We start from the raw sequence: 25,835 nt of genomic DNA, 5'->3' as shown, positions 1-25,835 counted from the left end.
ATTTAATTTCTGTGTACTCCCTCTGGTGATATCAATGTATATAAGCATCATTTTGGTTGTTTGAAGACAGTGTTGGCAATGAAGAAATTATTGGATTGGCAGAAATTGACAAAACTGTCTCCTGCTTTATTTTAGTTTCCTAAGCCATATAATTCAACTACTTTTTCCTCATTAATGTTTCCAACTTTGGCATTCCAGTCTCCAATCACAAAGCAGTACATCTTGCTTGTGTGTTCTGTCAATTTGAAATTTAACTTGATCATAAAACTGATCAACCTCCTCTTCTACCTCAGTAGATGAAACATAAACTTGGATCAGTGTCATATTAAAGGGTTGTCTATGAAGTCTAATTGATATTATTCAGTCATTAATTTCATTGTAGCCAAATATTGTTCTTGCTATACCCTTCCTAACAATAAAAGCAACACCATTCCTTCTTTGCTTTTCATGTCCTGAATAGAAAACAATGTGATCTTCTGACTGAAAATGTTCAATCCCAGTCCATCTCAATTTGCTTATGCCAAAGATGTCAATGTGTACTAGTTTCATTTCATTTTTCACTGAGTTGAGCTTTCCCGTATTCATGCTTCTTAACATTCCTGATCCCACTGCAATTCTTTCTTTGCCGCTTTAGATTTTTTTTTTCCTGCATGGGCAGCATCAGCAATGAGACATCCCAAAGGCTTTAATTTAGCCACATCATAAACACCATTAGTATTCAGAAAGATCCTCAACTCTTCCTCAATGGCATGTTGAGTGCCATCTATCTGAGGGACCCATAATCCAGCCCTATTTCATCAATCTTTTTATTTTTTCCATCTCTGGAAAATACAGGAGTGGTTTACCATTGCCTCCTGCCTCACAGTATTAATTGATGTCTTTGCCATTGTCACTAAAGTGATCATCCATCTCCAGCACCGTCCTTTTTCACTGTGTGCAATATAGGTGCCTGCTTGCTTTAGCCGGGCAGATGAGATGACCTTCACGCATGGGGTGACCTGCTTGGATTATATACTGTACTTTTATCATACACTCCTGATGTTCTTTGCTCATCTGTCCCAGGAATACCCCCTGCCATGATAAGGCAGCACAACAGGACTTGGTGGTGGGAGTGGGTTGTATTGGCATTCAATAGCAAATCTTACTGAAGTGGACCATTCATTCTCAGCTCAACTGATTCCACATAGTTGCTTTGTTTTGTTTGTTTTAAAATTAACTTTATTTTGCTTACAAAACAAATCAAACCACAGATACAGGGTGAGGGATATATGACTTGGCAATAGATAATAAAATATACAGTAAAAACAATAATAGAGAGTAAAAAACTAAAATTTAAAAATGTAACAGCAGAATTAAACTTATTAAAAAAAATCTAAGAAATCAAGAATCCAACAATAATTCTTGGTATATACTGGGGTAAACAAAAAGAATTTGGCCTATTCTGCAGAAGGATAACTCCCAAATCAAAAATAACTTTTCTAGTATATCTCAACATCTCCCATCTTTTATACGTCATTTTTTCCATAACAACAATCTTCCATAATTTTTCATACCAGAGATCTAATGATGGAGGCTCTATATTTTTCCAGTATTGTGCTATAGCCAACCTTGCAGCAACCATCATGCATTGAACAGTTATGTTTTCAGTTCTATGAACTGTCCTGCTAAATGACAGTCAACATATCTTGGGACCATAACTAAATTTTGTGATATCCACGCTGTTAATCTGTCTAATCACTTCTGTTCAGAATCTTTGTACAATCTCAGAGGACCACCATATATACATATAGATGCCTTTTGCTTTACCACATTTCCAACGTTTATTTGGGCCTCTTCCAGTAATTTTAGCAACTTGTATGGGGGTATAATACCATCTATGTATAACTTTTAAATAGTTTTCTCTGATCTTTGCTGATATAGATCATAATGTGGAGTTCTTCCAAAGTATAGGCCCTTGTGTGTCTGAGATAATTGATTCTTAAATCTGATTCCCATGGTTCTTTGAGAGATGTTGATCCCACTCCAACTATTTTTAACAGGATTTTATATATTTTGGATATTAGGCCTTTGGAGGACTCTGAAGGTTCTAACAAAAGATTTTCAACATCTGTTAATGGTCACAATGCTATCTTCTTACAGATTTTATTTTTACCAAAAAAAAAAGCTTTGTTTCATTAATTAGCAGCCAATTAAGGTTCATACATGCCAATTTTTGCACACGCAGTTGCTTTGTGAAGTAGGAGAATACCATTTGTGATACTTTCAATTCTCTGAAATAGAGGAAGATAAAAATGTGATGATAATGTTTCTGCTTTTGCACTTACTGATACAAGTAGTATTTTAGAAGCTGCAAAGCTATTGTTTATTGCTAATTAAAATATACTGAAAAATAATGAATGTTAAAAAGTATGGTTTTATCACTTTTGACATCGTACAATCTTTATTGTTGTAATATTTTAGTGGGTATTGTCAAAATGTATCATTATTTGGGGGAAAAAATAAGTTAGTTAAAATGCTTGCTGAATTATTTTTCATGTAATTTAAATTTCAACAGAAAATCAATTCCATTTAATTTACCAGAGTTCATTTACTGAGAATAGAATAATGGGCTAAAACAGATGAGTTCACCATTATATTCTAATACAAAGTACAAAAGCAACAAACAATTCACCGCAATTATAAGAGATCACAACTATTGGATGGAAGAATTTTAAATCACATTAGTAAGATTGTCATCTCTCTCTCTCTCTCTCTCTCACTATCGGCAGTAAGAGGTGTTCTAATAACACAGTACAAATGGCAATCAAAGCCACTTTATATCCAAATGATCCATGGCTAATTGCTTTTCCTTGGTGAAAAACAGAAATATATATGCACCTTCTCTCTTCCTTCTAAGTAGCTATTGATTATAAAGCACTGATAAACCAAATGAAAAGTGTACTATGTCATTTAATATAACTGTTATATTACACTTTAATATTAAAATAGTATAAACTGAGTCAGATCATAAAAGAACACATATGTTATTTTACCATGTTGTATTGAAAACTTAGATTCCTGGAAACCCAGAAATATACTTAGTGAGGTATGTATGGGTAATTATGCCTGTGGACATTTCACTGGTACTCTCCAGGCTCCCTACTCTATTCACAAATTCTTTATTTAAAAGAAACAAAAACAGTGTAAATTGTGTAAAGCACAGTACAAGCCCATCTTTATTTCCAAAAATGCTTTTTGGACTAACATTCAGAGAAAATAAAAATGGCAGCTATAGTATATACAGTTTAGTGTTTTAGATGTGTGCCATCAGCCAGGAAAAAGACAAGAATAAACATGGTCGTAGGTGGTGTCCTTGGAACTAGATGAGATGTTGAAGCAACCTTATCAGTTTGCACTCTAATGGGTGCATTGGCATGCTCTCATAATTCCAGAAGTATCCTTTGGGGTTAGGGTTAAAGTAAACTACTGTTTAGTTCTCAGTATACAGGTAGTTCTCACTTAATGACCACAATTGGGACCAGAATCTCGGTTGCCAAGTGAAAAAGTCATTAAGCGAATCCGACCCAATTTTACTACCTTTTTTGCGGCAATTGTTAAATGAATCACTGTGGAGGTTAAACAAACCACATGGTTGTTAAGTGAATCACACAGTTCCCCATTGATTTTGCTTGCCAGAAGCCAATTAGGAAGGTCGAAAATGGCAATCATGTGACCACATGACACTCTGATGGTCATAAATGCAAACCGGTTGCCAAGCACCCAAATCATGATCACATGACCACGGGGACGCTGCATAAGTTTGAGGACCGGTCGTAAGTCAGTTTTTTATAGCACCATCATAAGTCGGAACCATCACTAAACAAATGGTTGTTAAGTGAGGATTACCTGTATCCTTTTTCTGTTTAGTGCTAAATCATGAATCTGAGTATCTGTTGATGCTGCCACTTAAAAGTTACACTGTAATTTTTGAAGTCAGGTAATATTTATGTCCCACCTTTCATTCAGAAGCTCAGGGTGGTGTATATCTTGTTCTTTCCTGTTTTTCCCAGAACAGTGCTGTGAAGTAGATTGGGCTGAGAGAATGATTGGCCCAAAGTCAGCCAATGACCACCTGTGGCCAAGTGTGGGTCTGAACCTAGCCTCACCAGTCCTAACACTTTAACTAATACACCACACTGGGTGTCAGGCTCTGCCTGCTACCCAGTAAAACACAGACACTAGTGTAGGCTTTAGGTTCTGGTTTTATTAGAGTATAGAATGCATGCCTTAGGAAAAGCTGAGAGTGAGTGGAGCGCGCCGGAACGGGATTTAAATAGCCCGCGCCGGTCAGGGCTCCACCCCTCCTTCTCCGAGTGTACCCCGAGCCCCGTTGCCAGTAGGTGAGGGGTCGAGCAGCCCCTCCTGTGCCTCGGGTGTCTCCTTAATTGTTTTTCTCCGGCTGGTGATGGGTCATTGCCGGGCGATCCAGTTCTTAAGCTTTCTGACAGCTCGGGCGTGCCTCGTGGTCGGGTGTTGTCAATTACTTCTCTTGCAACATTGTATCTCTTCCTTCCGTGCCTCCCGCTAGGATCGATACTTTGTTGCCAGCACCTGTTGCTTGCTTTTGTTAGTTGGTTGCCTTATCCCTTAATCCGCCCGGTGCTCATTTCTTTGTATTGTTATGTGAGCCGTTGTGATGTTACAAGCATCGCAACGGCGATCATGACACTGGGTCTCACAAAGTAATATAGTTTATGCATTAGTTCTATAGCTAGGAAAAAAAATAGATTTTCAGTCCTGACAGTATTGATTATACTATACAGTATTATTGATCTTTTAAAAAGGGTTTGGCAAATGTTGCTTGCACATTTTAAGAACTACTTATCTTCATATAGATATATCTGTGTGATGTCAATCAGTTTTGAGGTCTTTATGTGCATTAAAATTGTTCCTTGGAATTAATTTAAAATACGTTTTGCAGGAGTGGAGTGAACTGTGGCAAACAGAAATTAAGTCACGGGCATGGATTGAGAAACAAGAAACAGTGGTTGTCACCTGAATGAAGTGTTTTGAAACAGAATGACTTTATTGTAGTCATTAACCTGCACAAAGGAAATTAATAGGTGAATATCTGAAGCTGAATTGACAGTATGAGAATAGTTAAAATAGATAATTTTTTTTGACTAAAACAATAGTAAAAACGGAGACTATGTATGAGAAAAGAGAAGAGATTAAAATTAACAATTAGTATAAACTTTAAAATAGTACCATAAAATTTAAGAAAATATAAATACAGATAATCCTCACTTAATGACTGCACTGTTTAGCAAGCTTTCAAAGTTACGACAGCACTGAAGAAGTAACTTTGTGATGGTCCTTGCACTTACAACTGTTGCAGCATCCCTGCAGTCTCATGATTAAGATTCAGGTGCTTCGCAACTGGCGGGCATTTATGACTGTTGTAGTAACCCATGGCCATGTGATTGCTATTTGTGTGCTTCACAGCCTGATTCCAACAAGCAGAGTCAATGGAGAAGCCAGCAGTAAAATTGCAAGTTGTGGTCACGTGATGTCTTGCTTAACAACCCATGTTGACTCGCTTAACCACAGCAGAACTGAGGTTGTAAGCCTGTCGTGGTCATGTGATATACTCCTGAATGACTGCATCACTTAATGGGAGAGTTGCCAGTCCCAATTGTTGTCATTAAGCAAGAACCACCTGTAAATCAATAAAATCATTCAGAAAGGATTTGGGGATTCTAAACTTCGCTTATAGTCCCCTGTCAAACCTGAGAAGAATATAGTAATTGACATGGCATGTACACACCAAGACATAAATATCTTCAAGGGGTTAATAAGTAATGGAGTGTTTTAAACAAGTCGGATTTCAGTTCCTTAGTATTTACAGATCACTATTAAATAAATCTCCATTAACTTCAAACTGATTATAATTATGTTACAAAACTATACTTGCTGTACCGCATAGATTCTCTGCATGACAAGGATAGTGCAGTCTGTTATTGTGATTTTTTAAATAAGACCTTTATGAAAAAATATGCTCCAATAAAGTATGTTTATTAGGGCCAACCAAAAATATATAGAACTGTGAGCAACCTTTAAAGTTTACTTATGCAAAATCAGGTGGAGAAATAAAGAAAAAAACATGATCCAGTTTGATTTCTATTATTTTTTAGTATCACATGCAAAATTAATCCTTAATTCTGCTAATATAAAAACTGTTATTTCTGTTTGCTTATGTTCTCTGGTTATCAAGGGACATTGTGTTTCCTGTAATACTGAAAATAACCCAAATGCTGCTGATGACAAAAACTGCACTATCCTTAGTTTTTAAAAACTATCCTTAGTTTTTAAAACCATTCCATGTCATGTGAAAATATATAGTACTGGAACTGTGAGAGATGTAGACAGTAGTTGTATCAAATGTTTGCTATGGCCATAAGTCCAGCAGTCAGACCCAGAATAAATAAAATATCTAAAAAAATTATACACACACAGAGCGCTAAAAGAAAGGAAATAATACAATCCTGTAGTCACAAGGAGACGGATGGTGCAAATAACTGGGCAATCTGGGAGGATATATCCAAATAATGGTTGGATAAGAGCTGTGACAAAAAGTAGTTATGCCAGGGAATTTCTTCAGGTTAGGATGGCTAAACATCATCTGTGATTTCCTGTATCCTGTCCACACGAGGATATATCCTGCTGTAGGGAAGTATTTTTGTAGTACCCCAGCAAAACAGCAGAGGGAAATATTTCCAGTGTGGCCAAAGAAAAAGGCATAGCAAAATTTCTGATCTGTAATGGAGGAGAGATAGGAAGCTGATACTGTACATACCCTTTTGGAAAGACCCTACAAGCTGAGGTGCAAGGTTAGGAACCAGGCTTAGACTAATTTGAAAATCAATGTCCCCGTAATGTAATGTCACATCAAACTATTTCAGAACTTTTCTGAAATCTTCGTAAATGTGTGTGTGCTTCTGCAAATAATTTTATACATGAATTTTCTAGATAATTTCAATCAAGTTCCTTAAAAGCATCATAGGAAAATGTTCATGGTTCTTCTGTTCTGATCTTCAGTTATTTGGTAGTCTTTTGACATGTCCTCCTTTTATCCTTGTGGATTGGGAGAGAAGCTGCAATTCTTCCTTACAATGTTGAATTTTCCCCCCACCTGTTTTTCCTAAAATCCACTAATGCTTACCTCTTTCTGTCCATCAAAATAATCATTCAACTATATCTGTAAATAAAGGGAAACTTATGCTTATCCCATTTTTCTGTCACATTTCAAGTCTTGATCTTCTCTCTCGGCATATGAATCAGGCAGTAAGTTCAATTTAATTAGGAGTAATTATCTTTGAAGTAAATGGGTCTCATGAGCAGACATGTGATTGTACTATGAAGTATATTTATTGTGGAAGTGAAGGAGAGAGATAACTTGGAAGGCTTGAAAAGACATTCCAAATTTTATTTCCTTCAAAGAAAAAAAAAGTGGAGAAAATTGATTGAAACTCCATTTTAACTTGTCACACCTAATCAACAGATATTACAGAGAAGTTATGTATAGCAATGCAAGTGCACTTTGAGCATTTTTTAAAAACTTATTTATTCACAGTCATGCTTTTTAAAAACTCCATTTAAAAACACTGATACTCCAGTGGGAAAGGGACAAGCCTTCTTAGTGGAAAGAAAAATTGCCAAACCAGTTTTGCAAGATGAAGCCATTTATGCAGTTTCTCTGTACCAAAATCACTAATGGAGGGAAACTTGAAAAGTGAAAAGAATCAAGTGAATCTGCAGATATCAACAGAAATTTTAAGGCCGTGTGTTGATGAGTAGTGCTTCGTGAAGTATAAGCGAGCTGTATGCTATATAAACCAGTGATGGCAAACCTTTTGGGCTTGGCGTGTCAAAAATTTGAAAAATGCCTAATTTGACTCTGCTGGCATGTCACCCCATCCCAGAACAAAAGAGAAACAATTCTTTACATATTCATTTATTTTATAAAAATACAATCCAATTTTGGGCAGCCAAAAAGGCAGAGATTGGGGGAAGATAGGGGTGGGGGAAGTTGCAGTTCCCGCTCAGTTTCTTCGATAGCAAACGGGGAATAATTGTTGTCAGGTGTTGGTGAATGCTGGCGTGTCACCCAGACTGTTGTGGCATGTCACCTTTGACATGCATGTCATAGGTTCACCATCACTGTTATAAACCTTAAGAGGAAGCCAGTCCTGGGCTTCATGAGCTGTCTTTAGGTTATAGTGTGAGATGCAAATGTAATGGTAAATGAGAAATCATTACCTAGGATACTGTCGGATTCAAAATATGAATGATCCAGAAAATCTTTGTTTGTTTGTTTGTTTGTTTGTCAAATTTCATCACCACCCTTCTCCCTCTAAATTGTTAATTCTATATCAGATGTATGCAGATTCTCAAATCACCCTTTTAATTTGTGAGTATGAGAATATTTCTTAAAGAGATCTAATGGAAGGGCCTGTTCTGGTGATTGTTCTGAAAAAAGGGGAGATAGAGGTATTAAAGTTTACATGATTAATGCCAAAATTTGTTGAAGAAGAATCAGCATGTCTTTTTCCATGGAACATCTTGTCTTACCAAGCTTTAAAGTCATTGAAAGAGTCAGTTCAAGTTCAGTTCTACTTTAAGATACAGGTATAATTAGCATTTTTGTCGCAATGTGCATTTTGTCTCCTGGCGCATAAGGCTAAAGTTCTCTGTACATTTTCTCACTTCTCTTTTATCTAAATTAGACAGATAGAATTGTTATAAGCCAGAGTTCTGATTTTGAATGAAGGAAGAAAATGTTTAAAAAGAAGATGTTTGATAGAATGTTCTGATTCCTTAGCTCCACCTATCAAACCTATGTTTGAGTAATATGTCTGCAACATCAGTTGTAAATCTTTTGCCTTTACTGTATCCAGTTTTTGTTTCCTGTTGTCTAGCTTTCCGACTCATTAGGATTTCACTGACTAAATAATTTTTTGTAATTCACACTCTGCTCACTGTTTTACCCCTTATTATATATCCTATATAAATGTGAAATAATAATACTCTATATGCAAATCATAACAGTTTTTATTTCTCTTCTCCGATGTTGCTGTTTAACAGATTTTTTTTTAGAAAGCTAGGACTGACCATTTCTATTTATTTTAGTGTATCTTACAAAACTATTACTGTTTAATATAGTTGTATGTCACTTTTATTATAAATCTCAAAGCAATTTACAATAAAGTGAACAGTAAGTTAAAAGCAATATAAAAACAAAAGATAATCTATGCATTCATAGAGTGGAGGGGTGAAGAGACAGATTTCCAGCAGACACCTGAAAAATTTTATAGCAGAACCTCATGAAAACTGGAAGAGAGAGCACTTCAGAATGAATATGCCAGTGTACAGAAGGTCTACCTGTGAATAAACATAAGATGTCAGTTTATGATTTGTCTCTCACACACAGGATATCCTTGATGATCTTAGCTATTGATGAGATTTGTAATAGTGCAGATAGCTGTCCTGATCCCAAGTTGTTTAAGGTCTTATATTTCAAATGCATTACATTAAATTTGGCTCAATAGCTAAATATAAAATAGAGTGATATTTCTTGAATATGTATGCAAGTATTTTAGTCAAGTCCTAATTTAACTTTTAAAAATCCCATTTGGGGATAGAAAGTGGGCTACAGCATTTTAATAATATTTTGTATACTGATTTAAATAACATTACATTTCCTACTATATGATAGAATAGATGATATAGGACTAGGAGTGGGAAGATCTAGGTTCAAGTTTTCCCTCAGCCATGGACTCTCACTGAGTGACTTTGGGCCAATCACTCACTCACTCCAACCTACTTCAGAAGAATGCTGCTGTGGAGATCCAATGAAAGGAGATGCAAGTCACTTCAAGCTCTTGGAGGAAAAGTGAAATATAGATCAGAGAAGTGAATAGATAAATAAAATAATGCACATGCATAATGTATCTTGTTATAGATTTCCAAGATATCAGATATGTTTTATATAATTCTGATTTTGAAAGGATAGATTAAAATTAGATTACTAAATCATTATATTTATTTAGCAGATAATTTGCTCTGAAAATGAATAAATGATAAATGAAAGAGGAGACAGCTCATTTGGAACAGGAATAAGGGCCTGGTGCTCTATTTACTGGCATTTTCTTCTCTCTAATTTTCTTAAAATAGTTTCAAATGTCCTTTTGCTTTTAATAGTTAACCACAACAATTTTAATTCTTCCATGTATAAGTTACTGTTAAAGACAATTATTCTGGCAAAGGAATCTAGAGTTTAGTTATGAAAGATGTCCGAATGGGATACAAAGAATTTCTTTTCTATTCTTCAAAATGATTGAGAGAAAATGTTTCATGACCAAAGTCTCTGCATAGGTCTTTATTTGTATACTGAAAATGCAAATAGTATTTAGCTCTCTTCTGTTCGAGAAGGGTGTAACCTGTTTTTCAAATATTACTGGGGAGGTTCAACAAGGTAATTTTGAAGCTGTCAGCCTGAATCACATGCTCCTTCAAATGCAGAGCTGGAGGTGTCCAATTTGGGATGTTCTGACTTACTGCAGGGTCATGCACAGTTCTGAGAGTACAGCATAGGATCATCTGCTAGGTGGCAAAAATGTCGTAAGTATGATTATGTACCATTAATGCTGAGTCTTGTTTATAAAGTAATAGCTTCACTAATAAACAGCAGGCCTAATATTATTTGTATTTGTTTTAAAACATTTAAAGAATAAAATAAATGAATAACATAAAAGAAAAAAAAGAAGACAAATCATTGTGGATGGAAAATAAAATATCAGTAAATAAACAACTTACAATTGTCATAAAATTTAAAATTTATTATTTCCATGATTAACTGAATATATAAAACTATCTTGTGAGATAATTCTAATCAATACAAAATGCTAAACAGTAATATTTATATTGGTGTCACCACTATTTATTATTATCTGAAATAAATGCACAAAATCTAATAGAAAAATTTAAAAAATGAGTACTAAAAACATCAATAAAATAATATTAGATTCTAGATTTCCTCTCTTGTTCCTTGTTCCCCACTGGTGATTACATCAAATTATTTATAAATATTAAAATTCCCTTTGTTTTCTTGCTTTACATCAAAGATTTCCCATAAAAACTGAACTCTAAGTATCTGAGTTTGCCTTGTTGTGTGACATGAAATATATAGGGAAGCTATTCTTGCTTAAATTTAATTCAACTTCTGTTCTGGATGTATGCTGTTAATTTTGCCATTGCTGTGTATTCCCCAAGTTTGCTTTCCAAATCCGATATTGTCAACTGTCTTTTTTCCAATGTTGGGCCAAATTAGTCCTTGTGACCATCAGCATGTATCTTAATAAATTGTGATATTTTGTTATTTATTTGTTCTGGAAGAGTTCCTAGTAGAAAAAAAATGAGGTTTCAATTCAAGCTTTATTTTAATTTTTTAAAATAATTCTGTGTATTTCTTTCTAGTGCTTACGAATTTTTTTATATAACCACATATGACAAAATGTTCCTTCTTTATCACATTTCCAACATTTATTATTATATGATTTATCTATTTTTGCAATTATGGACAGAGCTATGTATGATCTGTAAAACATTTAATACTAATTTTCTCTTAAATTATAGTTTGGGGTAAATTTTATTTAATTTTTGCGTAAGACCTCCCATTGTTGTAATATAATTGTTTAAAATTTTGCATTGGAGTAGACCAATCTAATTGGTGGTCTTGGTTCTGTATAAGCGTTTCAAATTCTGTCATTTGTCTTAAAAACCCTTCTTTCTTGAGGTCACTTTTTATTCTTCTAGCAATCTATAAATACAGCAACCATGATAAATTTTGGCCTTTGCCAAATAATTCTTGCTGTGTCTTTAGTCTATTTCTAATGTCTGGATATAATTACACTTTTCTTACAACAATTGTTTCCAGAATAAAAGGCATTTGAAAGTGAGATCACAAGCTAGATTGCCGAATAAAGTTTTTGTGGAATTCCATGTTCTTATCAAGCTTTGTCTTATAATATGTTCTTTTAATTTTTAAATCATATTTTGTATTCTTATAACATAAATATGAATTCTGTTGGCTAAAGTGGCACCTTCTAATATTGACATTCTACTATTCAGAGATTTTATCCATTTGACTATCCATAACAAATACAGTGGTGCTTAAAAAGTTTGTGAACCCTTTTGAATTTTCAATATTTCTGCATAAATAAGACATACAACGTGATCTGTTCTCCATACAAGTCCTAAAACTAGTTAGAGAACCCAATTAAACAAATGAGGCAAACATTATAATTATTCATTTATTTATTGAAGAAAATTATCCAAAGCTACATATTTGTGTATGGCAAAAGTATGTGAACCTTTGCTTTTAGTAACTTGTGTGCCTCCCATGGGCAGCAATAACTATAACTAAATGTTTCCGATAACTGTTGATCAGTCCTGAACATCAGCTTGGAGGAATTTTAGCCCATTCTTCCTTACAAACATCTTCAACTCAGGGATGTTGGTGGACTTCCTCACATGAACTGCCCCACTACAGGTCCTTCTATAACACTTCTATAGGATTATGGTCAGGACTTTGACTTGGTCATTCCAAAACATTTACTTTCTTTTGCTTTAACCATTCTTTGTTTGTATGACTTGTGTGTTTTGGGTCATTGTTTTGTGGAATGACCCACTTTTTCTTGAGCTTCAGTTCACAGACAGATACCCTGACATTTTCCTGTAGAATTTGCCAGAGACAGCAAAGCAGGCCCAAACTTTGGTACTGTCACCACCATGTTTCCCAGATGGGATAAGGTTCTTATGCTGGTATACAGTGTTTGACTTTTGCCAAACATAACACTTTTAATTCGAGCCAAAAAAAATCTATTTTGGTCTCATTCATTCACAGAACGTTCTTCCAATAGCCTTCTGGCTTTTCCACATGGTCTTTCGCAAACTGTAGACAGGCAGCAATATTCTTTTTGGAGAGTAGTGGTTTTCTCCTTGCCTCCTTGCCGTGCACACCATTCAGTGTTCTCCTAATGGTGGTCTCATGAACACTGACATTCACCAATGCAAGAGAGGCCTTTAGTTCCTTTGACATTACCCAGGGGTTCTTTGAGACCTCCCGGAGTATTACACACTTTTCTCTTGGTGTGATCTTGGTTGCTGACCACTCCTGGGAAGGGTAACAAGGTTGTTGAATTGCCTCCATTTGTACATGATCTGCCTGACAATGGACTGGTGGAGTCAAAACTCTTTGGAAGTAATTCTGTAAGCTTTTCCAGCCTGGTGAACATCAACACCTGTTTTTTGGAGGTCCTCAGAAATCTTTGTTGACACACTTCCACATACCTGTGTTGTGAAGATCAATCTTTGACAATGAATACCCAGAATTCTGTTCTTTAAATAAGGCAGGACCTCTCACACCCACACCTGATAATCCCATTGACTAAAATTCCTGTTTCTAATTTCCCCTTCCAATGAACTGATAATCCTAGAGGTTTATATACTTTTGCCACACACACATATGTAGCTTTGGCTGCACTGTAGTAAACAGGTCTTCAGTGAGTTTCTGGTTCATACACTCTCCTCTGCTGTGGCTGTGATGAGCTTAGAAGTTTTTTTTTCAGTTTTTAACCAGTTTACCAGTATATTTTTATTCTAAACCTTGGTTCATCTTGAAATCTTGACAGTTATAGTGTGATTTATACACTATGTGTGTCTGTGTATGTGAGACAAGAATAACAGTAGTTTTTCTAGATCTGAATGAAACAAAAAACTTCAGTAGAAAGGTTCTTTTTTTAAATAACATCCTTTCTGCCAACTTGATGGGAAAGCAGGAAGCTCAGGGGGTTCCTAGGCTATTTTCTCTAATGCTAAATCATTGTTTATTGTTAATTTGAGTAAGTCTATTGTCTGAAAGACTTTTATAGATAGTGAACAAAATAATCAATAAACAATTATGCTTCTTAAAATATTAAGGGAAATCCTCGAAGGGCAGATTTTGCACAAACAGATTTTACATGCACAGATCTTGAAATTATACATTTGATTTGCACTTGATTTGCATTTTACAGATTTTTATGAAAGTGCCATAAATTTATTGTAACTATTTTCTTTGTTTACTGGATTTATAAGGCTGCCCAACTCAAACAATGGGACTCTGGGTGGCATGCAATAATAATAAAAAACAATAAACAGACCCCCCATACCCATAATGTTAAAACATGCACAAAATATAAATATGGAATACAGAATATAAAATGGCGATCAAGGACAATAATAAAAAATGCCTGGGGGAAAATGAAGACTCACTCATAGTTGATTCTGATAAAAAACAAATGTCTACAATATTCTGTGGCTGATAGTTAAGAAAATTTTCCTGGACTGGGAGGACCTCAAAATATTAACCAGTGGTTATCCATTTCTTCCAGTCAAACTTCTCAAGAGAATTTTAGGTCAAACAGTACTCTTAGATAAAATTGATGGTCTGATTATTTCAGTTAGACTGAGGATAAAAACTCTATAGTTAACCTTGCAGGAGGACATTCTTTAAAAAAAGGGTAGATAGCTGTATGATGTCAGTTTTTTCTAGATCTACAGTTACAATATAATACCTGATGGTATCAAGGCCTCAGCCCATTCCCCTCATGGTACCTCTGAAATGTCTAAATTAAATTGTTTTCTGCAGATGATTTGCAGTGGTTTGTGCATTGTGTTTTACAGACCAGTTTGGGTTTAGTAGAGATTTCTCTTCGTCTTCCAGATCTTGGCTTCACTTCAAGGGTTCCATGTAACTTCAATTTCTTAACAATATTTCTGACAGCTGGAATAATTTTTAATAGCCTTCCCCTTATTTGTAAGAATAAATAATCTTCATTTTTGGCTCTTGTTCCTTTTTTGCCCACCAAAAAGTTATTGCCCACTAATGAGTTCCATAATCGTAATTTGGATATCTTTGAATGCATTCTACTTGATATATTTGCACAATATTCATGTAACCGTCAGGCCTTCAAGGTAGACCAGACTAGGAAACCAAAGTCATGCATACTAATACTAGTTTTATTATAAGGCTATAGTAACAGAATCTTGCAAGTCTGAATGTGATTTCCCCCCTTCCTCCCTTTATCTTTGTGAGAACTAGGGAAGGTCTTGTCTGAGATGCTTACCTGGGTTACAGTTCTGGCCTGGACTTAGATTTCTTTTATCTGATTGTTACCTTGGTTGTGGCTCTTCCTCCTGTTCCTCGAGGTTATTCCTTCTGCCTGTTACAGAAACTGAGTTGTTGATTAATAAAAGTTAACAGAACCTGCCTATGTGAAGTTATCTGCTGGTGGACAAAAACTTTTTGAACATGAGATATTATCACTAGCAGTGGGCAAAAAAGGAAGAAGAGCCTCATTTCCAAATATTCATACTGCTGCTTAGAGGAGCCTGTGGTTGTTGAAACTGGACAGAGCAGCAATCACAACATGAGAGGTTAAAAGACTTAAAATATTTGTTTTCCTAAAGTTTGTCTTTATCTAACTGTAATGTGGGCTATCAAGTTACTTTTTGGGCCTTATTAACAGCTTTATTATATAGTTTTTAAAACACTGAATGAACTAGATGGGTGTCCAAACTGCTGCTCCTACCTTGTGTACTGTTATCTTAATCTGAATCTGTAAATAGATTTGATGAGGGGTGCCTAACTTTTACAGCAGCCCTGTTAGGGTGACCTGGTCCACCACTTCCTCAGGTCCAATAGGTTTAAACTGTTCCTAGATAACAGGGCAAGATTCCTCCCTAGGCATCTCCACTGGACCTGCAACAAGGCTGGTGCCCAGCTGAGAAAAAATCCAAGCGAATTTGTCTGACAGATATTGAGGTAATTCCTCCACACACCCTTGCAAGAGGTTCTCCAAACCCCCTTACCCAGGAGGGCTTGTGTCACCTGAAACGGCCATGGAAAAGCTATCTCTGGCAGAGAAGAAATGATGCTTCGCCACCCTTACCGCCACTAGGTAGGCCTTAATGATGGCTTTAACCCATGTTTGGTCAAGTTTCTTGCTCGTTGAGTGCTAGCGACACTCTAGACATTTCTTCTCTTGTTTCAACAACCTCAGCTCCTTAAACTATGGGGAGTGCCAGGATCCCCGAGAGGGGAGATGTTGCGTGGGCACGATCTGATCCAAAGCCTCAGCTGTCCCTGTATTCCAAGCGGCGACCACAGCTTTGGATGGACTGTGCATCAGACCAGCAGGAACAACCCCCAGCTCTCTCTGGAACCTATCCTGGTCCATTAGTTTCCAGGAGTAGACCAATCTAATGGGTCCAGCCTTCCTGCAGTGGATAGTGGCACTACAGAATCCCATGGTAATCAGGGCATGATCTGACCATGACAAGGGGGGCATCAGATGCTCCCCCAATTTCAGATCACTTAGTTACTGCTCTGACAGGAACACCAGATCGGGTGTATGGCCACTGTCCCTTGTTGGGCTCTGGATAATCTGGGAAAGGCCCATGGCCATCATGGTAGCCATGAACTCCTGAGCCGCCACAGCCCCAACTCCTAGAGAAGGCAGATTGAAGTCCCCCAGAACCATGAGTCTGGGGAACTCCACTGCCAGCCCAGAAATGGAGGCAAGATGCTCAGATAGGGAGGTTGCTGTGTAGCAGGGAGGCTGGTACAACAGCAACAATCCCAACAGATTCCTAGAACCCAACTTAATGAACAGGATCTGACATCCAGTGACCTGTGGTGCAGTGCCCCTGAAGGCTGTAAGAGATTCTCAGATGACAATCACCATGCCTCCACCTCTGCTCTGGGATCTTGGCTGATGCCACACCCGAAACCCAGCTGAGCATGTCTCTGAAAGAGCTACCCTTCCTTCCGGACCCAGCCAGGTCTCAGTGATACATTCCAGGTCGGCCTTCTCATCAATGATTAAATCACTAATGAGGGAGACCTTATTACAGACTGACCTAGCATTCAAAAGTAGCAGCTGAAAGCCAGGACCTCTGAAAGTGTGCTGACAGGATACCGGGGCTGAGACCAAGGAGCTGGAACATGAGACTGGTATAAAACAACAGTCCTGCATTCCCTGAGAATGGCCCATTCCCTGTCTCCTACCATATCTCCCCATGCCTGTCAGCATCATAATACCTTGGCCCACCCCCATCCCCCCAGTGGCAGCCCCATCCCCATATCCAGGGCTCTCAATTCCCAAGACCGGGAACCTCCCACTGTCCTCACCAGCCACCCCTGGGGGGGAAGCCAGGCACCCTGAGGTACTTTAGCTTCACCATTTCTCAGTGCCATCAGGGTATCCAGCAACCACCTCCCCACTTCTGGTTCTCACCCAGAAGAAAGAATCAACATACTGATACATGTTGTTAGAATACATTAAGCTAAGTATTACTATCAACAATTATTTAAATATTATTTCACAGTATTTAAATATTGTAATCTTACATATTTATAGTTTATATATATGTAACATATTTATAGTTGATATTTGCGACCAGCAGGACTCTGTCCGGCAACAATCTGGTCAATCAAGGGGATCAAGGTGATACATATAGTTTATATATGTGTAAGCCTACCTATTTCATAGTCAAGAATATATAGATACAGAGATTTCTCTTCCCTTGGTTTTTCTTTGTCTAGGGCTATTTTGGATATTAGTTTTTAATTATCAGCAAAATAATTTAGTCTGGTCTCGATTTAATCTGCAGAATAGAAAGTGCTTGTAAACTTTTTAAACAATTCATAAACGAGAATATGTGAGCAGATTTTTATCTAAACCCTGGTGCTGAACTAAACATAACCATAATTTAAATGCCACTGGTAAGTGCTCAGTCAGTTGTAAAGTCTGCTAGATGATTAATAGGCACATAGTCAAAGAAGTAAGAATAATTACTTTTTCTTTTTTGTCCAACAAAAAGTCTAGGAAAATAATCTATAATATATTTAATCTCTTGCAAAAATAAGTTGCATTCATTAGATTTCCTCAATTTCAGGTTTCTCTGGCGGTGATCAGTGAATAGAAAAGCACAGGTTTTCAAAAAAGGTCAACAGTCATAATTGAAAAATATGTAAAAATAAATGGAAGAAAGAATATTGAATATTTGAAATATTTTTAGAATATTGCTTGGAACAGTTACCAATTGGCTACAAATCATAGCCTCTACAAAAACTAGGAAACTAGGAACTGGAAGACAGTAGTATGGGGGTTAGGAAGGAGAGAAGAGGGTCTTGTTTTGAGTTTTAAAATGAAAGGGTTTGCTGTCATGAGTCCCAGAAAGAATCCTTTTTATCTTAAGCTCTGGGAGAAGAAATGCACAGCTGAAATTAATTAAAAGAAAAATACTTATTTCTACCATAGAAAGTATGTTACTTGTTCCGTCCCAAGACTGATAAAAGGAAGCATTTATTTACCAGGAACTTCATCACTTACTTTCATTTTTTTAAAAATAGTCTTACGTATTTACTTCCAAGCTAAACTCAGAGGAAGTACAGACAATTAAAAATCTCAGGTTGTAGGTACCTGTCTTAGTTCTCTCACTACTGAAGCTATTTTTACTTCCAGCAACAGAAAATTGTAGGAATTGCAATTAAATATCCTATACGTTTAACTCATATGAGAATCTGTGCTATTTCTTGCCCTTGTTACTTATCTCTATAGGATACACTCGCCTTTTGACTATGCATGAAGAGTTCCCAACTTTTGGAATGACACTGGCTTGGGTTTTGCTCTTTTATTATTTACTACAGGTAGTCCTTGGGTTACAATAGCAATTGGGACTGGGGTGCGGTTGTAAAGCGTGATGTTACGTGACTGCACTGCTTAGCAATGGCAAACCTGGCAGTCCCGGTTGCCATTGTAACCCCAGGACTGTGCACGTTGTTAAGCAGGAAGAGGCAGGAGTCCCAGGTAAGGAGCACGTGTGTGTGTGTGGGTGCTGTGGGGGGTGGGGGAGTGCCACAGGAGGGTGCTAGGGAGTGCAGCCGCACAGGGTGGCACAGGTGGGCACATACTATGGAGCGTGGGCAGGCGTGTGCTATGGAGCACAGGTGGGCAGGGGGTGCTGCAGGTGGGCACATGGTACAGAGTGCGGGTGGGTAGGTGGGTGCTATGGAGATCCTTGGATCTTGTACTCTAGTGGAGCTCCTCAGGAGAAAAACTGGCAGGAGCAACTTACGGTAGTGACTTGTGCCCTTCCCTGCTGACTTCCCCATTGACTTCGCTTGTGGAAAGCCAGCAGGGAAGATCACAAATGGGGATCATATGACTGTGGCTCACTGCAATGTCATAATCACAAGCCAGGCACCCAAGCACCCAGATCATGATCACGTGACTGTGGGGACTCTGTGACAGCTGCAACTTTGTGGACTGGTCATAAGTCACTCTTCAGTGCTTTTGTAATTTTGAACAGTCACTGAGCAAGTGGTTGTAACTTGAGGACTACCTATATAGGACAATAGTAGGGAGAATGTTAGAGAAGTTGGCTATATTTCAAAAGGCAGAAAGATCATTAAGAACACACTGAAACCTACATTGTACAAAATAAGTAAAGTCACTGTATTTCATACTAAAAAGAGTGAAATGGAGCAAATACTAATTTTGTCCTTATTCTAATACAAATTCCTACAAAGAATATGGTGATTTAGCTTATATTATGAAGATCTTTTGTCTTTCAAACCATACTGGAGAGCTTTTGGGACTTAAGCACTTCTTTCTTGGTTGTATTAGTCCATTTTGTCAAGTCTCAGGAATATGATTTTCTTAGAAGACCCATTCAGAGAGTATATATCAGCATATTCCAACAAAGGAATCTTTAATTACCTCTGATCTCTAGACTCCGTTGAGATTTCTAATAAATTCAATAGATTAGTATTTTTTTTAAGTCAGTAGACTTTGAAATTACAGTGGTGTAGTATCTTTCTGCTCAGTCATGTCTGAGGCACAGTTACCTGTAACTAACTTGGCCTCCTGTGCTTTTTAAGCTAGGTCTAAAGCTTGGGCATAGTTGACAAACTATTGATTTTAAACTTCTTTTTTGTAGTCTCCGGTATCCTTTGTGATGCTGATTTAGGTGCAGCATTTCCCAAGAATTAACAGCAGGGCCAATAAGAGAGGACTTTAGAAAGGCCATTTCTACAACTGCCCTGTTTAGCAACAGTTTGAAGTACCATAATATTCTGTTTGAGAACACCCTGAGGCATCTGATTGCTCACTATAGAAACAATTTGATTATGCAAAAGAGTTGGTATATTCTAAGCCAAGCCACCTTGAATGCCTTTTCTTACCAGTAAATCACAGGGCTGGAGTGGTAGCTTCACAGTTTTCTGGGAGGAAGCTACAATCAGCGTAATTTCCCAGAGGAGGAGAGGTGCACCAAGGTCTTCCGGTCTTTGATGCAGTTGGCTGCTACCTCTGCCGTCTTTTCCAAAGGAGGAACAGCTACGGCAAGCTTAAATTGGGTGGTTGGTTAAAGGGTATTATGCCTTGATCCATTTGCAAAATTCAAGCAGTGATGTTTGCAGAATTGATCATCCATACGTTAAATGCTTGTCCTACGGAGAGTTTATTCATTTCTCTTTCTTCTTTAGTAATAAATTTCATTATTGGCTGTTGTATTTTTATGCAAGGCACCAACGAGTTAATTGGCAGGAAAATGCTTTATGAATGAGATTATAATTACTTTGAATGGAAAACTACTGAACTGAAATGAATATGTTTAAAATCTATTCATATTTTATCTTTTGTATATTCATGTATATAGTTCTGTAAATATGCTAAAAGGATAAATTCTTTCATGGTGAAACTGTTGGTCTTGGTTTTTTGTTTGTTTGTTTGTTTGTAAAAATGCTTGTAACAAATACAAAGTATTTGTTTTGTGTGTAGGGGGTGTTGGTCACTTCCAGGACAAAATGTTTCTGTGTAGCTCAGTATTTCAAGCAATGGTTTATGAAATACTGTACTGTCTAGCCTGGGAAACTGACAGGAACTATTTCTCTGCTACAAATCCACCAGATAAATTTAAACTGCTGTTTCAGGGCATTTATATTGAAGATTCTGTACCTCTTTGAAAGCAGCTCCAACATTCCATTTTAGCATTGTGTGCATTGTGCTTTTGGGCAAATTTATTTCTGGTTCAGCTAAGGCACAAGAGAATCTGGTGAACTTTTTTTAAGCATAAGGCAGTGGAACTCCATGGGGCTTTTGGGTGATCCATTCTTCCCGTACATAAAAGCTCTTCCTCAATAAGAACTGCTCTGGTATATTTTTCAGATCCCTTTATCAGCAAATTTAATCTCAGTTTTTCTAGTCACCTTTTAATATGGCTGGGTGGCAGTGCTTTAGATCCAACTCCAAAGAGTGTTTCTGAATGCATGGGAACCTGGAAATAGATATGGTTGCTTTAATGAATCACAAATAAGTGTTTTGTTTATAATTCTGTGTATTCAGGAACACCTCTTTCAGATCACATCCAAAACAGTGTATAGTCTTAGTTTCTAGTTGGCTGTATCTGTATAAAATATTTGGCTATATCTGTATAAAATATTTGACTATGTGAACAATCCCCACCTTAATCCTGTCAGTCACTTGCCTAGTTTAATGTAGTATTTTCTCTGCTTATATCAGTAGCAAGCACTGAATACTTGCCTACAACCCTTGTTGTTGCTGTTGGAAAGTGCACCTGGCTGCTAAACTTGGGTTTTATGCCATCAGCACTGCTTTAACTGGGAATTTATATGCAGAAAAAATGACATTCCTATGGTCAAATTGTTCAGATTTGGGGGGAATGGCCAAACATACAGAACAAGTATTGGAAATGTGGTAAGAGGAATAACTCTGTGTATAATCCTTTCCAACAGTAAACAATTTCAGGTTATTAGTTACAAGTTCAAATATTTGTGGAAATAAATTCCTCTTAAATGAATTTGTGTGTGTGTGTGTGTAAATATAATTTTATGGTTATGGTGTGAATCAGGTGGTTCTTCAAATTACATCTCTTTTTTCATGTTGATCTTGGTAAATGTTGCCTAGTGCTGTATTTTCTTGTGGAAGATGAGAATACCAAAATTTAGCAAAAAGGAAGTATTTTTCCAAATGTTATGAACTGGGTTAATTTTCTTTAAGAAGTGTTAATGTCTCTTGGGTGTTAATTACTTAATTCTATGTGCATTGTGTTCTTGCACTAAAAAATAAAATATCCCTGGCAAGGATTTTCAAGAGCTGCTGCATGCTGCTCATTCTTGTGTCATGCTTCAGTGCATTTATCTGCTCTCAAGTTGTTTGCACAATTTTGCTCTACCCAAGGGTTTTGTATCAAAATAATTGCCTTATTTTGCAACCAGAAAGTGGAGAGCCTTTCCCTGGGTGCAAACAGTTGGATGTGAGGGTGATCTGGCTGCGACATCTGTCACCCCGTTGATCGCCAAGGTTTATTCGGCTGATCTGGCTGGTTAGGCAAGTGTCCCTTCCTCCCTCACAGCTCCATGTGCATCCCTCCCGAAGCTGCGCGTTCGGTGGAAGAGGATGACCATCCCAGATAGAAGGAGTGTACCAATCTTCGGTCAAGGATATACCATAGCTGCGCTCCCCTGCTAGAACTTCCAAACAAGCTCAAGGGTGCAAACAGTATTATTTTCAAGATATATTCCAGATTAGGATGATTTTATTTACTTGGCTACCTTGTATCTTTGCTTCTGTTTATCAACATACTTTGAAATGTAATATTCCATCTTGGTTAAGTATCTGTTTCTGTATAGCATTCAACTTCTTAACCTTCATAGAAACAGCTTGGATGCAGAAAAATGCAAGCAATGTTCCATTCACAAGTTACCTGCTGCAGCCTACTGTGTCCCTTTCTCCAAAGTGATTTTGAGCTTGGAAGAGCCTCTAGAATGGCAGTTGATGGTTTTGAAGAGGGAGAAATACAATTGCAGTATACATGAAATTCAAATACACACACCCTGACACAAACTCATTTAATTAGGAATTGAGTAGATTCTTTTGCCCCATTCTAGATTATGGGAATATATGTCAGTTTCATCACATAATTTAGATGTCAGTTGTTTAATCTTTTTCAATTGGAACAACTGTAGTACACTTTAATAGATCATGCTGTCTAGAATGTCTTGATTTCTCAGTAAGTGTGAGAAAATAAGATTTATGGAAGGCTTTGCCTCAGAATGCAGTTGGATAGTGAAAAAATACATTTGTGCTACCATGTTAAAATAATATACATTATCAGAACATTTATACTTGCTGGAGTAAATTGCATTTCTGGAGAAGGATAAGCATGGGCCTCCTGTTCACATGTCCTACTGCTCTCAACATTTTTAAAGGTATTATTAACTTGAGCTTTGCATATTTTTGCTAATCCTACAATAATTTGTGATGAGTGGTATAAGTGTTAAATGTCTGCATTGTTTAGTGACAATTTTATAACAGTCCTATTTTTTTGTTTTGTTTTGTTTTTTTCCTAGGACCGGAATCGGCCCTATGATACTTTTAACTTGCACTCTTTGGAAAACTCATTAATGGATATGATAAGGACTGATCATGAACCTCTTAAAGGTAAACACTACCCTCCCAGTGGCCCACCAATGAGTTTCGCTGATATAATGTGGAGGAATCATTTTACAGGTTAGGAATATTCATATGTTCATACTTGCTTTAAAAGAAAAACAGCTTTTTTTCTGCTATAACATTTTGACATGTTATTGCTTTTTTTTGCTAGTAAATAAGTTGCTAAATGGTTAATGCTACTCCTTGATTTCAGAATCTCAGTTAACTGAGGTGAAAAGTAAGTATACAGTATGATTAATGATGTAATTAGATATTTAATCATAATTCTATGATTGGCCTTTTTTCTCCCAAAATGTTTTAGATCTTCAACTTTAAATTTTCAGTCAAAGGAATATATGTAGTTTTGAAGCACTTGTTTTATTCTGTTTTGAAAAGGGTATGTGTGACAAACTGGGGGCATGTGCATCTCCAGTCCTGTGAGGTAGACAGGATGCCAGCACCTTTTGCATATATAACTTCCAAAGGAAACAACTGTTAAACCTAAGCTTGAAAACAGGCCCACAACTAGGGTCTGCGTCACCCGGGGCAAACATGGATTCTGCTCCACCTCCATGAGTTGATGAGGAGCAAAAATATACTATTTTGTCATTTTGGCAACCCCCAGCGTGGCGCCAAGGGCACATGCCCCGCTTGCCCCACCCAGTTGCTGCCCTGCTTAAAAATCAAGGCATAAGGGTCATTCCTCATGAAAGGTTGTTGTTGTTCAGTTGTTAAGTCATGTCTGACTCTTTGATTGGTCCTTTTTCTAGAGCTTTCCTTCCCTATCCTTAAGAACTCAGTAAGTGTGCAACCTGGCACATGAGTAAGGATGCTCTCAATGCTAGAAAAAATGACTAAATCAGCTCCAATTCCCAATTCAATATATTTCTTAAATAATCCGACAGAGGGGAACCAGAAATGGTTGGTTGCAGTTTAAAATAAAACAGAATTTACTAACTAAAGCTTACCACACTGAACTGCTTAAACTTTAGTTACAGGGTGATTCCTTTTCACTTCATACCAGGGTCTGGCATTTACTCATCAACAGCCTTCTGAAGTCCAAGCTGGATTATCCAGTAGGGTTTTGCCTTGGATGACCTGATCAGGTGTCTTTTAGGTGATTCCTAAAGTAACAATTTAGCATAAGGCTGAGTCATAGGAAAATTCAGTTAAGTTTTTGACTGCACATATCTGGAAATATGCCATGTCCAGAGGAAAGATCTGGGGGAGGGGAGGGATTTAGATCTGTCATAGGTTGATCGTTATTTTTTAAATATATGTTTTCATATATATTATATGATTTCATATAAATCATATGAGCAAGCAGTTCGGCTAGTTTTTAGTAAGCAATGAAAGTCTTGAATAAATATCATAAATATTCAAAAACAATAATGACTTATGAAATTTGGGGTTTAAATATCTATCTGGATAGTTCGTTTAAACTGAGGTACTCTCTGGCTTTGAATTGCTATTTTCTAGTAGTTCTTCATATAGGTGGACATAATTATCTGCAAACACATTATCTATGATTTTGTGTACCTACAATTGATAAATAGGCCAGAATTTGTTATATGTAATAAAAAGCAGTTTTTGACATGCAGTTCTGATTTATCTGCCATTTTGTGCATGCACAGAAATACACATCTAGCCTCCACCAATGCAGTTTCCATTGAGCTATAGCATTCTGACTGTGTATTTTCATCCTCTTCTTGCACATTACTTTTCTGACAGAAATAATAAAAGTTTGTACAAAGTATTGGCCTTGCATTTTTGTTGTATTATGATTATGATTATGCTTTTGTTATTTTCTGGAGATCCAGAACCAAAGCCTCCAATTCCCATAGGCTACAGGTCTCCTGTATATTAGGTCCTTAAAATAAATATCTATGTGTGTTGATGATGCCAAAGTCAGTGGAGACAAATAACTAAACAAATGCATAAATCCTAGTCACTGCCTTTTTCTTACAGCTGTCTTAGACTTGCAAATTTTTAAAAGTTTTTTAATCTGGAGGCCAGATTTCTGTAAAAACCTGGAGTTAGGGTTTTGATTCAGTGGTATAATTGCTACCATTATGGGCAGCAATATTTGTTTGCCCATAAAATTGACTTAATTTATATTTTATAATATGCTCCCAGGGACTGGTGTGCCTTCAGAGGCAGAGTAAGTGTGTGGTGAAACAGCGATGTAAAGCAGCATTTTGAGTGGAAGTGTATTCATTTAACATTGGTTAGGTT

The 25,835-nt window shown here is 36.9% G+C and overlaps 1 protein-coding gene across 7 annotated transcripts in view; it reads left to right on the top strand.

Moving 5' to 3' along the window:
* Positions 1-25,835, top strand: part of CPEB3 (cytoplasmic polyadenylation element binding protein 3) — a 113,008-nt gene that overhangs the window by 15,112 nt on the left and 72,061 nt on the right. For 5 of the 7 annotated variants that reach the window (XM_063307382.1, XM_063307381.1, XM_063307385.1 and 2 more), the window contains one exon: positions 23,519-23,678. In XM_063307382.1, coding sequence (XP_063163452.1) covers positions 23,519-23,678 — 160 coding nt within the window. The remainder of the gene's footprint in view (positions 1-23,518; positions 23,679-25,835) is intronic. The other 2 variants (XM_063307384.1, XM_063307383.1) reach the window with 1 other exon arrangement.

Source organism: Candoia aspera, chromosome 6 (genome assembly GCF_035149785.1).
Source record: "Candoia aspera isolate rCanAsp1 chromosome 6, rCanAsp1.hap2, whole genome shotgun sequence".
In the NCBI taxonomy this organism is placed as follows: domain Eukaryota; kingdom Metazoa; phylum Chordata; class Lepidosauria; order Squamata; family Boidae; genus Candoia; species Candoia aspera.
This window is presented reverse-complemented; position numbering and strand designations above follow the sequence as displayed.